This window comes from Aythya marila (assembly GCF_965140915.1).
Source record: "Aythya marila genome assembly, chromosome: 11".
Lineage (NCBI taxonomy): Eukaryota > Metazoa > Chordata > Aves > Anseriformes > Anatidae > Aythya > Aythya marila.
Window position 1 is genome coordinate 4,213,694 of NC_139052.1, and position 15,309 is coordinate 4,229,002.

Genomic DNA, 15,309 nt, shown 5'->3' on the forward strand with positions numbered 1-15,309 from the left:
ACAAATAGCAGAGCCACTGACCTGCAAAGTGCTAACTCTATATTAGACCCAAGTGAGCAGCCATAAGCTCCTGGTAAGTTTGCCTTCACTTGTACTTTGCATCCTGAATATTTTCAAATACTACTGTTAGAATGCTTTGTTAAATGATGCCAATGACATTTCCTTTCATGTCATTCTGCACATACAGAATCCACAAAAAGTCAAACAAACAAATAACCAAGCACTATGAGAAGCATTGTCTTGGATAACCTGCGCTTCAGGCTACATGAAATCAAACTCTGTACTCATCAATGTATTTGGTTTACATAAATGGTTTGCAGTGTCCCTTTTCTGTCTAAACCATGTTTACCAATAGGTATCATAAATAACTGTATTTACTACTGCACTCGTTGAGGTGATTGTAAGTGCCTGGATGCACGTCTGTACATATAACTTCAAATTACTCCTAAAAGAATAAAAATCTGTCTTGTGAAGTTTGTGTTCAAGTCTAAACTTTCACAAAGACCAGATGTTGCTCAAGTCTTGCAGCCTCAGTTTGAAACTATTCCTTATTATCCTGGTTAAACAGTCACTTATCTCAAGGATAGTGAGCAGGAGTGTTAGTCTACCAGAAAATTGGATGTTCTTAATGGGCTTTTGGGGGAGAATAGCTTTGCATCATCAGCATTAAGTTAAATCACATTAAGTACCTACTTACAACACAGGGATTACCACTTATGACATCTCTGGTGAAAGCCTTTAAAACAAATTGTTGTGTTTGTTAGAAGAAGCTGTGAGATAACAATTCCCAGAAGTCTGATTTATAAACCTTTTTGCTCTTCAAGAAGATGCAAAGGAACACTACACCTCTCCTCTTATTCAATACTGCAATGAAATCTCTCAGGCTGTAAATTCTTTTCAATAAAAAGGCTTGGGAAATCTTGATTTATTTACTGGAGGATATTCCTCTGGAGAGAAGCAGTCTTTAACTAGATTCCTTTGCTTCAGAGTTCAGTTCTTATTTCTTCTGCAGTTCTTTCTGCTGATTAGACACTGACTTTACACATACAGAACTGGAATAGGCTGTTCTACTTTTTATTATTCATAAGACTGATTGGAGAGAACCGGGCTTAAGCTGTCAAAGTATCCTGCTGTGCTTGGGTACCTGACAAATTTACACCCTAAAGTACACTGTGGTGCTAAGACTAAAATGGGATGTGTCCTTACAGTCCCAAGCAAATAAACCACTTCAGGGTGTAGCAAAATAATGCCAGTATTTAATAGAGTTTCACATTTTTATATATGGTTGGAAAGCTATTCCATATAGAAATGTAGGCCTGCATGAAAAATGAGATCTACTTATCTTTAAATAGAAGCAGACCAGTAACTCTGAGCATGTAAATTAAAAACACGACCCTCACCTTTTGCCAAACATGAAGCATTAAAAACATGGACTAAGGCAAAAACAAAGTCTAACTACACAGAGATTTCCTTAAATGAGCAAAGTAAGTTATAAGTCTTGTCAATAAAAAGCCTTCCTTAAAAACAATGTTCATATACATAGTTCTGAGATTTTTTTTTCCCCATTTCCTTTAAAATTTGTGGTTCTCTTCTCCTTTCGAACCAAATTCCCTTTTTCTCTGCTGGAGCCCCTTGTAATGATACCAGAATGTGGGCAAATCTCATTAGTCTCCCTGCTGTTTACAAGACAGGATTTATGCTCAGTGTAGTGAACACAATGACACATGGCTAAAAACCACCATCAGGACTTAAACCTGAGATATTTTTCACCCAGACATTGCAAATACTGTTGGCATGTACAGGTACGAAAAACAGTATTAATGACTGCAAACATAAGTCACCCAGCTTTCTGTAAAGAGTATACCAATAACTAGCAATTTGTTAAAGGTTAATTTCATGCAACCTCTGGCAGTTATCTGGTATAAGATATGTCACCAATTCAATCCATTAAGTAATAACTAAATTCTCATGGGACCTAGCTGAAGTCAAATGTTGTTATTCCAGGTTCACTGCTTTTAGTCTCCCTGAAGACCATTTAGGCAAACAGCTGGAAGAGCTGACTACAGAGGTTCCCAGTCACAGGGAATCACTCTAGGAAAGCAAGTAAAGGCTTCTAACCAGGAAATAAGTTATCAAGGATTGGTCCTAATGCTCCCTCAAGGAGAGAAATGAAATGAGTCTGAGCAAGAGCATGAGCACACTTGTGTTTCAGCTAGAAGAATCCAAACATTAAAAGCCATTGTCTTGGCTGATGGCAGGGAGAGCTATGCTGCACCAATTGCTGGGCAGCTTCTGCACGTGGCTCACGATTGTCATCTAAATAGCAGGGCCTGCCTTCTTTCTCTGTGTTGAAGTGCTTTACTGCAACAAAACCTGTGAGAAGAAACTAATCCGATGCAACAACCTGGTCTTTCAGTGTTTTTTCCACATTGCACTGATGGAAATCCTTCTCCTAAGAGGAAAGTACAGAAGGAAGCAATGCCGCAAGCTTCACCTCAAGTCATAATGCAGATTTTCTAGCAAGGACGACTCTGCCTCCCAGATAACACTCAAGGGAATGACGAGAGACAACAACTGATACAGCCAGTGCTCCAAGTGACAAAGAAAGAGAGCAAAGAGCATGAAGAGATCTTTTTGTCAATATTGTGTGTACATACATAGGTGAGTGCAGAGAAAAGAGCATAATAATTGTATACGTGTAAACACTGCCTCTGAAATTCACCTGTATTTCCATTTCCCCAGAATAGTGCACAGAGAAAAAGAGGTTTTTCTGTTCTAGTAGTCTGGCTGGTTTAGCAAGAGATCCTGCCTCTGCCACTGACCTACTGTCTCAGATGGTCATGGTTACACTCCCACAATTTTAAACTCCCCCATCCGTGAAGAAACTTCGTCACCAGTTTTACAGTGAGACTGAATCAATTCATGCTTTCTAAAAGCTTTGACGGAAAGAGATGAATATTAACGTTTGCAGTTGTGTGATGCTAGCTAAAAATGTCTTTACTAATGTAAGAAATGGACTTTAAAATTGCTCTCGAAGGGCTGGAACACCAAGACGAGGTCATCAGCAGCACAGCTAGCACATTTAGTGTTAATTTAATATCACAGATTCAGAGGACAAGTGAAAAAACAGAGCTTGATTATCACCTCTTAGGACAACAGCATCCCAGAGACATCACAAAAGACAGAAGAGGCCGTTAGGTAGCTGTAGTAAAAAAAGTGTGGTAAAGACAAAGAGAAGAAAACCAACAAAACATCAACACTGATAGAAAATGTGAAAGCTTAGCCAGATGTCCTGAAAAAAACCTGTGCATGTTTCTCAAGGTCTGTGCAGGCCATTCTGGTACAAGACTGCTGCAACCATATGTCACAACCAAAGAAACTGGAGAAAATAAAATAAACCTCCTGATTTGGAAAGGCAGATGGTAATTTCTTGATAGTTTCTAACTACTCAAAAATAAACTACTTCTGTTACAACCAAAAAGACACACGAGTAAATGTAAAAAGTGTATGTTATGGTATACTGGTAAGTTTTGAAAATACTCACTGGAATGAGGACAATGCTTTTATTATGCCTGGATGCAAAGAACATTTAAAATAAACTCCAAATAAGTTTCAAATAACAAAATTGTTCTTAAAAAAATAATTCTATGCATCCAACTGTCAGTTACATAAATGCTTCCTCATATGACTTTGACAGTGTAAAGAAGTATTAAAGCTAGTTTAAATGTAATTTCTATTTTAAGGACTTTTAACACTGGCAGAGTGGTAAATGAGAATGAGGTGCAATGTCATGGGAAGTGCTTTAGTGGTTAGGCTGAAAAGACTTTACAGGGTTTTTCAACTAACTAGATAACAATTTTCATCTAGGTCATCTTACAGTTATGAAATAAAAGCACAAGTGCCAATAAACCGGCATAAGAAACCTAAGTGTGAAAATGGGTGGTCTGGACTGTATCACAGAGAGGAAAAAGAAATAGCCTTTTTTGAACATAAGGGGATGCGAATTATCAGAGACATACCACGATTTCTAGCTATAAACTTAGGCAGAGAGGACAAGTCAGGCTCTGTAGAGGGGGGATTAGCTCTGTATGCAAGGATTTCCATGGATATTCTATGGAACAGAAATATTTGGGAGCCAGAGACATAACATACATCCATGGATGTAGAGGCAGCATAGGTCGTGAAGTATAACAGCAGGAGCCAATACTGACTTCTGGATTAGAACAACTGAAGGGACGCTGAAGTGGAAAAAGAACAGGAAGGCAATAAAAGATGAGTGCAACAGTAACTGTATGTTAGGTCAGTGAGAGCTGCATTGAGAGTGTCTAGTGGGCATACAGTTCTCTATATCCTAATCTAAACAACATTTGACATTGTCCTGTCAAGGACTAAAAATTGTGTCTGAACCCCTGAGAAATGGTTACCACATAAATAATTTCAGCTTCATTGCAGGAGAGAAACACATGAAGAAGCCCTACTGTCTGGGATACTAAACTTCAAGAAGGGGAGGTTTTTTTAAAGGAAGTAACTTAGAAACTCCCTGCTTGAAGCTAGGAAATTAAAATCCATAGAATCAGCATGGAGGCTTAAGAATGTGAAAGAGTCAAAGATTTGCATTCCCAAGACTAAAAGTGGGAAGCAGAAGCAAGAAAACAAATGGGGTGGCTAAGCAGAAAGATACCAGAGGAAATGCAGGCCAAAAGAAAGACAGAAAGAAAGTGCTAACTTTAAAAGGCTGCAAAGTACAAACTGAAAATGAAAAATTGTTACTAAATATACTGAAGAAAAATATACAAAAAAGATAACACAATTAAACAGCCAAGAGAAGACTACGTTTAACAAATAAGTAAATTCAGTCTGTGGGAGAGCAGCTGGATTTTTAGAACAACCTGGTTATGAAAGGTAAAAGAACGGAGACTGAAAATATTTCCAGAAATTGCTGCTCATTTGGAGTGTCCTAATTTGGCTATTCGTAGCCAAATATAATACGTATATCATCTATACGTAGATGATTATTCTGGCTGGAATTTGATGAGTTGTATGGCCAAGGGAAGACAAGCAGAACCACGAGTTTGTACACAGATGACAGGTAAAATGCTTGTTCTGGGAATGCATCTTTACTAAAAATCTAACAACAACAATACACCGAAGACCATGCCCAAGATCAGGGTGCTTCAGTCTCAAGTGTGCTGCAGAGTCAAATTTCAGTTCCTTAAAGAAATCCCAAATGCCAATTCATCTCAATTCTTCCACTTTACAAGGCTAAGGCATCAGGAATTGCGTGAAAGCCACCAAAGATATCCCAGGGTGATGGTGATGGTGTATTAAGTGGTGTTCTTCCCACTGAAGCATGAGAGAGCAATGCTACAGCACAGACCTGAGAGGTCCTTCTGTGTGCAGAGGCCCTATTTCAGATGAAACGTAGACCATCAGACCTGACCGTGTCTAATCACTTGAAGCCACATTTAAGGCTAGCTGACCTATTCACATGAGGATAGGATTAGCTTCTATATGACTGTTAAATAACACCTCCATTTACCTGAAAAACAAGTAAATAGTTCTGCTTTGGAAATAAATCAGTTTCACTTTAGAGTGCAGCCTTTGCCTGTGTAAATATGTGTGTTTAAATTTCAATAAGGAAAAGCACTTCTAAGAACTAGAGTCAAAACTGAGGGGTTTTGTGTAATCATTGCTAGATGACCAAAGCACAACATGAGGATAGTGTCTTCCTGGCATCCTGCTTCCATCTGAGGCCGCAGCCTGTTCTTCCATGCACCACTTCCTATGTCTTTTCAACTGTCCAAATGAATTTTAGTAACTCACTTCTTTTAAATTGGGGGCATATTGGAAATCCACATGGAAATTAGCAAAGTATATCCTTTCTGTAACCACAACACCTGCTGTTGGCCTCTGCACAGCTGTGCCACCGGCTTCCCTTTAGGTTCTGGGTACAATTCAAAGTATTGATTACCCACGAATCCCTCACAGATGAAGGTCTATATACTTGAGCGGTCAGCGCAGTCCGTGTGTTTTAACCTCCAGCTGTGGTCAACTGAGATTGAACTGACCTTAAAAATTTTCACGTGGGTCACAGAATTTGATGTAGATAGTTCTCTGCTCTGAAATGTTTTCCCACTTCAGTCCAGCAAAGCTGGAATGCATTGTGTTTCAAGTCATAAGGTAAAAATCTAATTCACTAGGCTCTCTGGGAGAGGAACTGATTTCAAGTGAACGAGAACTGAGTCCTTTTTTTTTCTTTTGACAGTTGGAGCAATGATATTGCCCAACACTTTGATGTGGCTTCCTGTATCATACTTCTCATGATGAAACGTTCCTATATTTAAAGCTTAGTTACACTGTATAACTTAAAATTGATGTGTCACGTTTACATCGTGGAGGTAGATTTCTGTTAAAAGTAACAGACAATGCTGGTTGTTAGAAATATGTTTTTAGACAAACTCTGAAACGCAGAACTTGTGTTTTGGAAAACAAAACAAAACAAAACAAAAAAAACCACAAACACCAACTGCAAATACATGTATGCAGTCCAAACAGGAATTCATCAATTCATTTAAATAATAATAAAAGTAATGAATGATTGGGTCCTTAGATGGCAATAATTTTTAAACCTCATCTTTCTTTATGTATATATACATATATATGTTTGGTAATAAGTCTTCACATAGCTATTTATGTACTTATTTGTGTTTGAATAGGGATGCTAGCACTTGTCTGAGGATTCCTCAGCAGAATCCTCAGAAATCTTGGACAAAATGATAACTTTCTGAACATTTTTCATATCTATAAACATAAACATACTTATGTTTACATTTACATAGCTTCCTTAAAATGCTGTCTCTGTGTAAATCCATTTTATGAATGCATTTCTTTCCGATGAACTAAAGCTGATGTTTTGGTTACTTGTTTCAGAGAGTAAGTTCTACTCTTTAAAAAAAAAAAAAAAAAAAAAGATAAAAAGTTGTGTTTTTTAGAAATTGAGAGAATCAAACAATTTGCAAAAAAATAAATAGCAAAATAGTACAGTTCAGTCTTAGCAGAAAGATAGCTGCAAAACTATAATAGAAGAAATGTGACTTCATGTAGGATCTGACAAAGAATTTATTATATGGACCAATGAACTCATCTTTTGTCATTTATCTCTGTAAACCTGTGAGATTTCTTGGAAGATAGTTAGTTAAATGAGGAGCAGAGATGAATCAGCAGGTATAATTTATTTAGACTTTAAAAAGGCTTTTGATGATAAAGTCCTTAGCAAGAGGCTATTAAGGAAAGTTAGTAACCATATGGTGAAAGATAAAGTTCTGCCATGGATTAAAAAGCGGTTAAGAGATAAGATAAAAAGACTGGAAATAAATGGGTAATTCTCCCTGGAAAGAGGTTAATAGCAAGGTGCCCCTTCATTACTGTGACTAGCAATCGATATCATGGTTCACCTGCTTTAGCAGATCATTAATAGTAAGGTACGTAGCTTGTGGATAAAAATACTCAGACTAATCTGAGTACCGAAGAGAGGACTGCTAGTACTGAAATTAAAAGCTATTTGGACAACTTGGGGGTAGATAAAATTTGCCAGAGGTACTAAGTGCAAGGCAGAGTGTGTTGGAAGGAAGGGTTCGTATTACTTTTAGATGGTGATATGCTCCCAATGAGCTGCAATGTCTACACTTCGCTTATTGAAGGCAACTGTTAACATGCATTGTAAAGAAGGGAAGAGGAATAGGTAAGAGTGGTTCCAGTGTATGGTGCTTGCAGGAACAAGCAATTTATGATAGCAAATAACTTCAAACTGGCAGAGCCCACTAAGGTCTGCAGGGAACAGTCTCGCACTGACAAAGAGATGGGCTAGCTGAGCCCAGATTATCAGGAATTCTGGGACTGTTGGGACTTTTTTAAATCAGAAAATGCAGACACATCAAGACAGAAATTGAATATGGAAATGTATCACGCTTCATGAAGCTCTGTGGGAAAAGTTTCTGAAAGACAGAGTGGAATGGATAATTTTTATCAGAATTAAACTGTGTGTTCAAGACACTTTATTCCAACTCAGTAGTCCAATCTATACATATCTATAGATTTTAGATCAAATCCTTGCTCTGTCTGACATCAAGAGTATCCCGGGAGCAGAGACCTGAATTCTGCTTTTCCTGCATGACTGTCCTGCCCACTGGGCTGCCAAGTTCCATCCTAATAAGTAATTACAAGTGGATTATCCAACAGGAGAGAATGAGAGACTCTTCCCAAGGATGGACAGAGCCAAAGCTGGGACCTGCCTACAGTCAGAAAGTAGGGATCCATACTCAAGTTTCTGCTATGTTCGCTTCAGAAAAGAGGTATGAATTTGGCTCTTCTTCAACTCAGACATGTGTTTTCATTATTACTGACCTCCTGGCTTTGGTGTGCAAATAAATATATACAACTTCTGTATTGGGAGATTTGAAATTATAAACATTTTTGCAAACATTAGAAAAACACCTACTACATAGCTCTTATCTTTCAGTGTGTCATTTGACATTATCCCCGGGACAAAGAGAAGATAATTTCCCCTAGCCAGCAGTGTTGTCCGGTACAGCTTGATGCATTGAACCAGTATGCATTTTCTTTGAAGATTCAATCTTTCCTTAATATTCAGCACAGTGAGAGGCCACTGCTACAACAGCTACCTACTCAATAATATACTAGTTATCTACAGTAGTGTGGGGAGGAAAGAGAGAGTCCTATATTCAGTCTGTTAATTGGAATGAAGTGCATAAGTAGTGTGCAATCGCTGTATGGATTGATGTGTTGTAATACCAACCACAAAGTACACACACACTACAAGAGAAATTTAAGCCATAAACAATGGTAAATGAAAATACAGTATATACAATAAAACTTAACATATTACAATACAGAGAGACACATAGTGTCAGCATAGGTGCTGAAATGCTCCACAAAGTGAAGGAAGTAGCTATTCTATTTGATTACTTTTTATACAACCATCTCTAATTTTCTGTGCTTCTCTTGTAACCGGACAGTGCTCACCGAGCTAACCAGAAAGCTAGCTAATTTCTTCAACTATCACTCACTGAATTTGTCTTCAAAAGAAAAGCATTCAAATAGTGAGCTTTTTCAGGGAAAGACAGGTGGAAATAGTGCATATTCATCAGTTACTTAAATAAGTTTTGCCAAAACTTGTCTCCAGTTCAGAAAATGAAAAAGATTCTGCACATTTTTTTTAATGAGGCAGATTTCTCACCACCTATCTTAATGTCAGCCTAGAATTTTATCTGGGAAACACATGCAGGAAATTTTGGTGAAAAGGATTTGCAATGTTTTATAACATTCATTTCTTGGCAATGCCAATAAAGCACAATGAGAATGAAAACAGAAACTTAGTAACAAAACAGGTCAAACCATAATGCTTATTATACAAGAATTTGAAATGTATTTGTTAGTTCTTGTTTACTCAGGATCAGTTTGCCTACACTTAATGCAAACTGCTGTCTACTGTTAGTTTCAGCACTGGGTAAGCTGACAGTCTGGCTAGTTTACCTGCTCTGTGTTTAGAAACTGAACTGGTTTCAGCCGATGGTGTAAGAGTAGAGGCAAACCCTTTTACACTGGTCAGAAAATACGGCTGTCAATCATCTCACAGGTTATTAGTATACAAACAGGTCTGTACCTCTTTACTGCCACAGCGCTGTAACTTCATCACTTTAGAGCACTTTTTACAAAATGCTCTCAAAGACTGCAATTCTTAAACTTTTCCTTACGCTAAAATTCTTCAGGTATTTTTTCTCAGGCCTAGATCAGTTGGCAAGGAAGAAACAAAACTTAAAATACCCAGCTGGATTAGTGTCCCCAACATGAAGCAAGCTGAGTGTGTTTGTTCACTGAGTTAGATGAAGTAGTGACAGAGCTAGGAACACAACAGAACCACAAGGTCCTCACTTTATACTAGCTGTCTTTTAAAGTCAGTATCACTTATTAAAACTATTAAGAAAGTACTTTATAAAGCAGATTTGAATATACCGTCAGACTGGAAGGATAGCCACATCGTGCAAAAACACCTCTTGCCTCTGGAGGTAGGAGGAATTTAGGGGAAGAAAACACTGCAAAGGGCTCTAGCCATAGGAGTGGTTCCATGTCTACTGTCTGACACATGGGACACATTCAAGTCTCAGAATGGAGTTTCGTAAGAACATGAAGGAGCAGGGCAACAATATAATGCTAAGCTTGGAACCCTCTGATCTCCCTCAGAAGCCAGGAGGTTCTCAGAGCCATCAATTCAGAAGAGGGCTTGCTGTACAGAACATGCCAGTAGCTGTCCTTGCTGGATTTCAGGCTGTGGTGGATCTCACCCAGCTGATAATTCTGAAGCAGCCCATTCTGGGAGAGTTTTTGGCACAAAGTTGATACTTGTAGCAGTATAATTTGCTGCCAGGGAGAGGGCTGTATCCCCCTTGCAAGCCTTCCTACCTACACTTTATGGAGCACAGCACTGCCAACAAGCTCCTGACAGGTCTGAAGAGGGGCTCAGTGTGCCACAAGGCTGTGCAATAATCTATTTCCATACAATACTGAAGATCCTCTGTACTGTAGAAGCAATTCCTCTGCAGATATTAATACTAAGAAGTAAAGAATTAAAGAGTCATCACAATGAAGAGGAGAGAATCTTGCATGTATCAGTTTTAGTACTTGTCAGCCACACAGAAAAACTTAACTGTGTGTCAGAACACTGATCTTCACGCCTGTGCAGAATGTGGCTTTGCATATCGTATTCAACAATTATTATTATGCACATCTAAAATGCATTATTTATCAGAGACCATGCCAAAGTATTAAAATGTGGGAAAAATATTTCCAGTGTCTCATTTTTTAAAGAAGCACAGACTGACTCCCAATATTGAAGTCACAACAGCGTGCTGCACATATTAATATAAAAACAGGCATCATGTAATTTTCATCACTAATTGGATACATTTTTTCTGACCAATGAAAAACTACATTGCCTTGGTGTCCTACATCAGGTATAACAGATCAGAAGGACTTAACACAGTTTTCTGCTCATTTCAGAAAGCCCAGAGGAATATCACAGAAGTTCCATTAATTCTGCTAAATAATCGAATACATGAAAACTGCAAATACATGGGAAGTATTCCATCTGTGTTCTTGAAATAAACTGTCATAGTCTTTGCAAGGATATTGCAATATTGTAAAGGTTAATGAGTAGTCTTATTTTTTTTCCACTGTACATTACACATCTCAACAAATCTTGTTTAGGGATTCCTGGAACTTTAATACGTTCTGTCCTAACAAAATTGTCTTAACTATTTTCCAATTTTAGAATTTCAAAAATTGCATTTAATTAGCAAAGCATATTTTTAAAATTACTTTACTTTGTTTCAATGTCCACAGGTACCTCTATTTTTTTAAAGGAATTATATCCCAAATGGCTAAGATTTTACATTCAGAGACAGCTGTAATAAAGAGTTCAAGAATTCTGGGTCCTGGGTGTGTATTTAAAATTCTCAGCTAACAAGCAGGAGAGAGGCCGCTAGGAATGCTTACAGATGTCTGATTTTAAAAGGTTTGAGGTTTTTTGGTTTTGTTTTTGGTAAATTTCTTTAGTCTAATGTTATTTATTGTTTATGGCAGTTGTTTGGCATTTAAGACATGAAGTGACCACTCCCCCAAATGAAAGAATCAAGTTACAATCCATTATTTCATTTTTGATTGTTTTTCTTTGTAATAGGTGGGAAAGGGGATCCTGGATAAAAGTCCTGCCCAAGACAAGACTCCAAACTGAAGACTCCTATTATCTATAAATCACTTGTGTTTCCTGCAGAGAAAAAGGAGGGAAGAAAGAGACAGAAAAACAGAGACAGAGGATATACCAAGTGAAATATTCAATACCTGTCCTAAACCCCATTCTCTCATAAGCAGGAAGGAATTACCTGATACCTCAAAACTAAGTCTAGAAGAAACGTGTTGCTGCTGTTTTTGGTTTAATATTGAAAACAAATAACTTTTTTTTTACTTGTTCCAGTAGGATAAGATGTGTAACAACTTACATATTTCTGAGATGATGGCAGTATATACAATGAATTATTAAAGGTTACTGTCCAGCTTACATCCTCACAAAGAAGATATGGCTGTTAATGACTGCTCTGATTTTGAAAGATTTTTGAACGAATTCTCTAGTTTTAAAATGAAGAAATGCAAGTACACTTTCTGTGCAAACCGACTGTGATACTACTAGCAGATATTACCCACTGAGGCTTATTTTAAACTGAAACCAGCAATAAATAAAATTAATGCCAAGTACTGTTTGCATAATATCATCGTTCCCAAAGTGTAACACCACACAACCTCAAATAACTACATTCCTAATTTATTTAAACCATTTTCAAATAAATTATATGCAAGAAAACCTGCATCTTTAAATTTGCATATTGCAGTTCTCATTAAAATGTAACGAAATCTAAGAGTTGATTTTCCTCTGAAACATGCTTCTAGAACATGATATAGCTGTAACAAATTAGAAGACAAATTAATTTTGGCACCCACTTAAAAAAAGAGAAAAGATGAAAAGCTTTCCAAGTGATGATAAGGAAGACAAAAAATACACTACCTTGGTCAAAATGAATTTCCTATCAGTTTTAAAGCTCCTGAAGTTGTATTTCCAGTAGATAAAAATGTTGTCACCTTTTCCCAGGGCTGATGTGCTTTATTTTAAGTTTCTCAGCAATTAGAAACAAAGTCTGACACAATGTAACCTGTTCACACATTTGAAACTTCTCCAATAGAAATGAAATTATTCTTTAATTAAAGGTACTGAAGATGCAAAGATTCAAAACATAAAAACAAATTTATACATTCAAATTGCATTGACAAACAAATGACCATTGTTAAAGTCCATTTTAATCTACAAAATCAATGTAGTCCCATAATATAACATAGAAAAGCAGCAGATTTTTCTACATTGACCCAATGGGTTGATTGTTAACCCCCTCTTCATGAAAATTACTCTGAAATGTTAGTAGGAAAAAATATCCCCTCTCGCAATACTGTTCAAGGTTTATTCAGGAAGTTAGTAAAGAGACCTGTTCCAGTGCTGTAACAACCTGGCAGTGTTAAGAGTCCTCGAGGAATTGTAAAAGAGTCCCTTGGGTACACAGGCTAATTCAAGAAAGAAAACATTTTTATTTTCTGATTGAGAAATATGGGTACGTATAGCAACTTCCTCTGAATTACATCAAAAGCAACCAAAACATTAGAGGACCTGTGATTTTGCACTGTGAAAAAAAAGCCCAACAGCTCTGTAGAAAACGCTACATTTAAAGAGAAGTGGCAAAGCCAGTCCCAACAGATCTCATTTGATTTTCTATTATCCTGTGCTTTTTCAGATGATTAGAGGGCTAAAAATCTGTTTCCCATATTACAGATTCAAGGCAGTCTTTATACATATATATATATTGTTTGTTTGTTTCCTTGCCTTTTATTATTATTATTATTTGTTTGTTTGTTTGTTGATCTCAGAGCTGAAGTTGGTTAGGGCAGACTGAAATTGATTTTAAGCAAAATCCCTTCTTTGGAGGGAAAGCCATGAATCTCCCTGCCAGAACAAATGAACACAACTTACCTTGGTGTATTTGATTTCAAGGTTGAGAGTGGGAGAAGGCAGCAGATGCAGAGATGCCATCAGAGCTGCAGGATCTGCCTTCACCTCCCCTGGCATCTCAATTTTACTGGAAGTCATAGTCTTGGGGGGGGGGGGGGTTATAGTACAGCCGAGCCCCCCGCTCTGCCCTGATGTTGTGTTGTGCTTTGGGTTGTACCCCCCCCCCCCCCCCCCGCCTCGAGAGCCCGGCGCTGAAGATGCTGCTGCCGGCCGCTGTATATAGGCAGGTGTCACGGCGGGGCTGCTCTTATTGGACATGGGGGCAGAGGCAGGGGGGCAGGTCCGTCCTACCTAGGGCGAGAGCGGCACAGCCCCGCTCACACGCGCGGCGCAGCCGCCGCTCCCCGCAGACTCCGCCGGGTGCCGGGGTCCCGCCGGCCCCGCACCGCCCGCCGGGGGCTTCTCCAGAGGAGCGGGGGCCGGGAGACGCCGCGGGGGGAGCCCCGAGGCTCGGTTTCCCCGCTCGCCGGGAGCAGCCGGCCCGGGGCATCCCGCGGGCACGGCGCCGGGGCCGCTCCCCGTGGCTGCCGCGTCCCCTCGGGCTCCGAGCCGCCCCCCCCGGTCGTGGCTGGCGGCCGCCCCCGGCCTCCCGCCGCTCTCCCCGCGGGCCGCGGCCCCTCCGCGCCGGCCGGGAGGGGAGGGGAGGGGAGGGGAGTGCCGAGCCCGGCTGCTGTCCGCTCCCCGGCGCTGCCCGGCGCTGCCCGCCCTACCTGCCGCCCCGCCGCCCCGCCGGGCCCGGCCGCTGCCGCTCGCGGTCCCCGTCCCGCTGCTGCCCCCTGCCGGCCGCGCGCCCCCCGCCGCCCGCCGCTACGGCAGGGGGCCCCCGCCGCCCGCACGCCGCTGCCGCCCGGGGGGGCCCCGGGGCTCGCTCCCCTCCCGCGGTGCCCCGGCCACCCCCGAGGCCCCCGGCCCAGCTCGCTGGGTGCAGCAGCGGGCGGCCGCAGCCCGTGCCCCGGCGGGGTGATGGGTGTCGGCACCGTGCGGCCGAAGCCCGACGCTCTCTCTGGTCGGAACTTCCAGGCAGAAAATACGCGAGGTGCCCGCGATTTTTGGCACTTCGGGCAAAATCACCAAGTTCGCTTTCCTGCTGCAAACACGCCCAAGGTTTTGAAAGCGATCGGATCCCGTGTTTGCAGACCGTGTGTTTGCAGTTATAACGTTGCAGGTAGATAAACAGAGAAAGGACACCCAAGCGTGCAGCTGTCCCAGGCTGGCACAAACAAAGCAAGAAGAAATACGCCACACGACCTTTTTACTGACTTAGTCCAGAATAAACAAGAGGATCTGGCCACGTTTTGATTTTGTTACAATATCCTTTATGCTGAGTCCCTGGATATTCATTGCTCCTTGGTTAGTGGCGCACAGAGGATTAGAAAGGCAGGCAGCGCACCCTGAGTGTTTGCACAGGAGCACGGGACAAAGATTGCTCCTGCACAGGCATGTAGCGCAGGATCCAGAGTGCCCTTTAAGGCATTTCAGCGTTAACGTGTACCTCTGTAAATCTCCAGCTCAATAATGAAGAAGGAAACTGCAGATTTTGCTTTCTGTCATTTTTCATAGTTCTTCCCCCCCCCCCAACAGAGGAAATGGATCCAAAACGCTGTGCTGTAATGTGACACGCAGAG

The 15,309-nt window shown here is 40.4% G+C and overlaps 1 protein-coding gene across 1 annotated transcript in view; it reads right to left on the reverse strand.

Annotated features, from left to right (window-relative positions):
- The window catches only part of ALDH1A2 (aldehyde dehydrogenase 1 family member A2), a 55,666-nt gene extending 41,869 nt beyond the window's left edge, over nucleotides 1–13,797 (reverse strand). The window contains exon 1 of the mRNA XM_082769363.1: nucleotides 13,646–13,797. Within this exon, the coding sequence (XP_082625489.1) occupies nucleotides 13,646–13,762 (117 nt within the window). The 5' untranslated portion in view covers nucleotides 13,763–13,797. The remainder of the gene's footprint in view (nucleotides 1–13,645) is intronic.
- Between the last annotated feature and the right edge of the window lie 1,512 nt (nucleotides 13,798–15,309).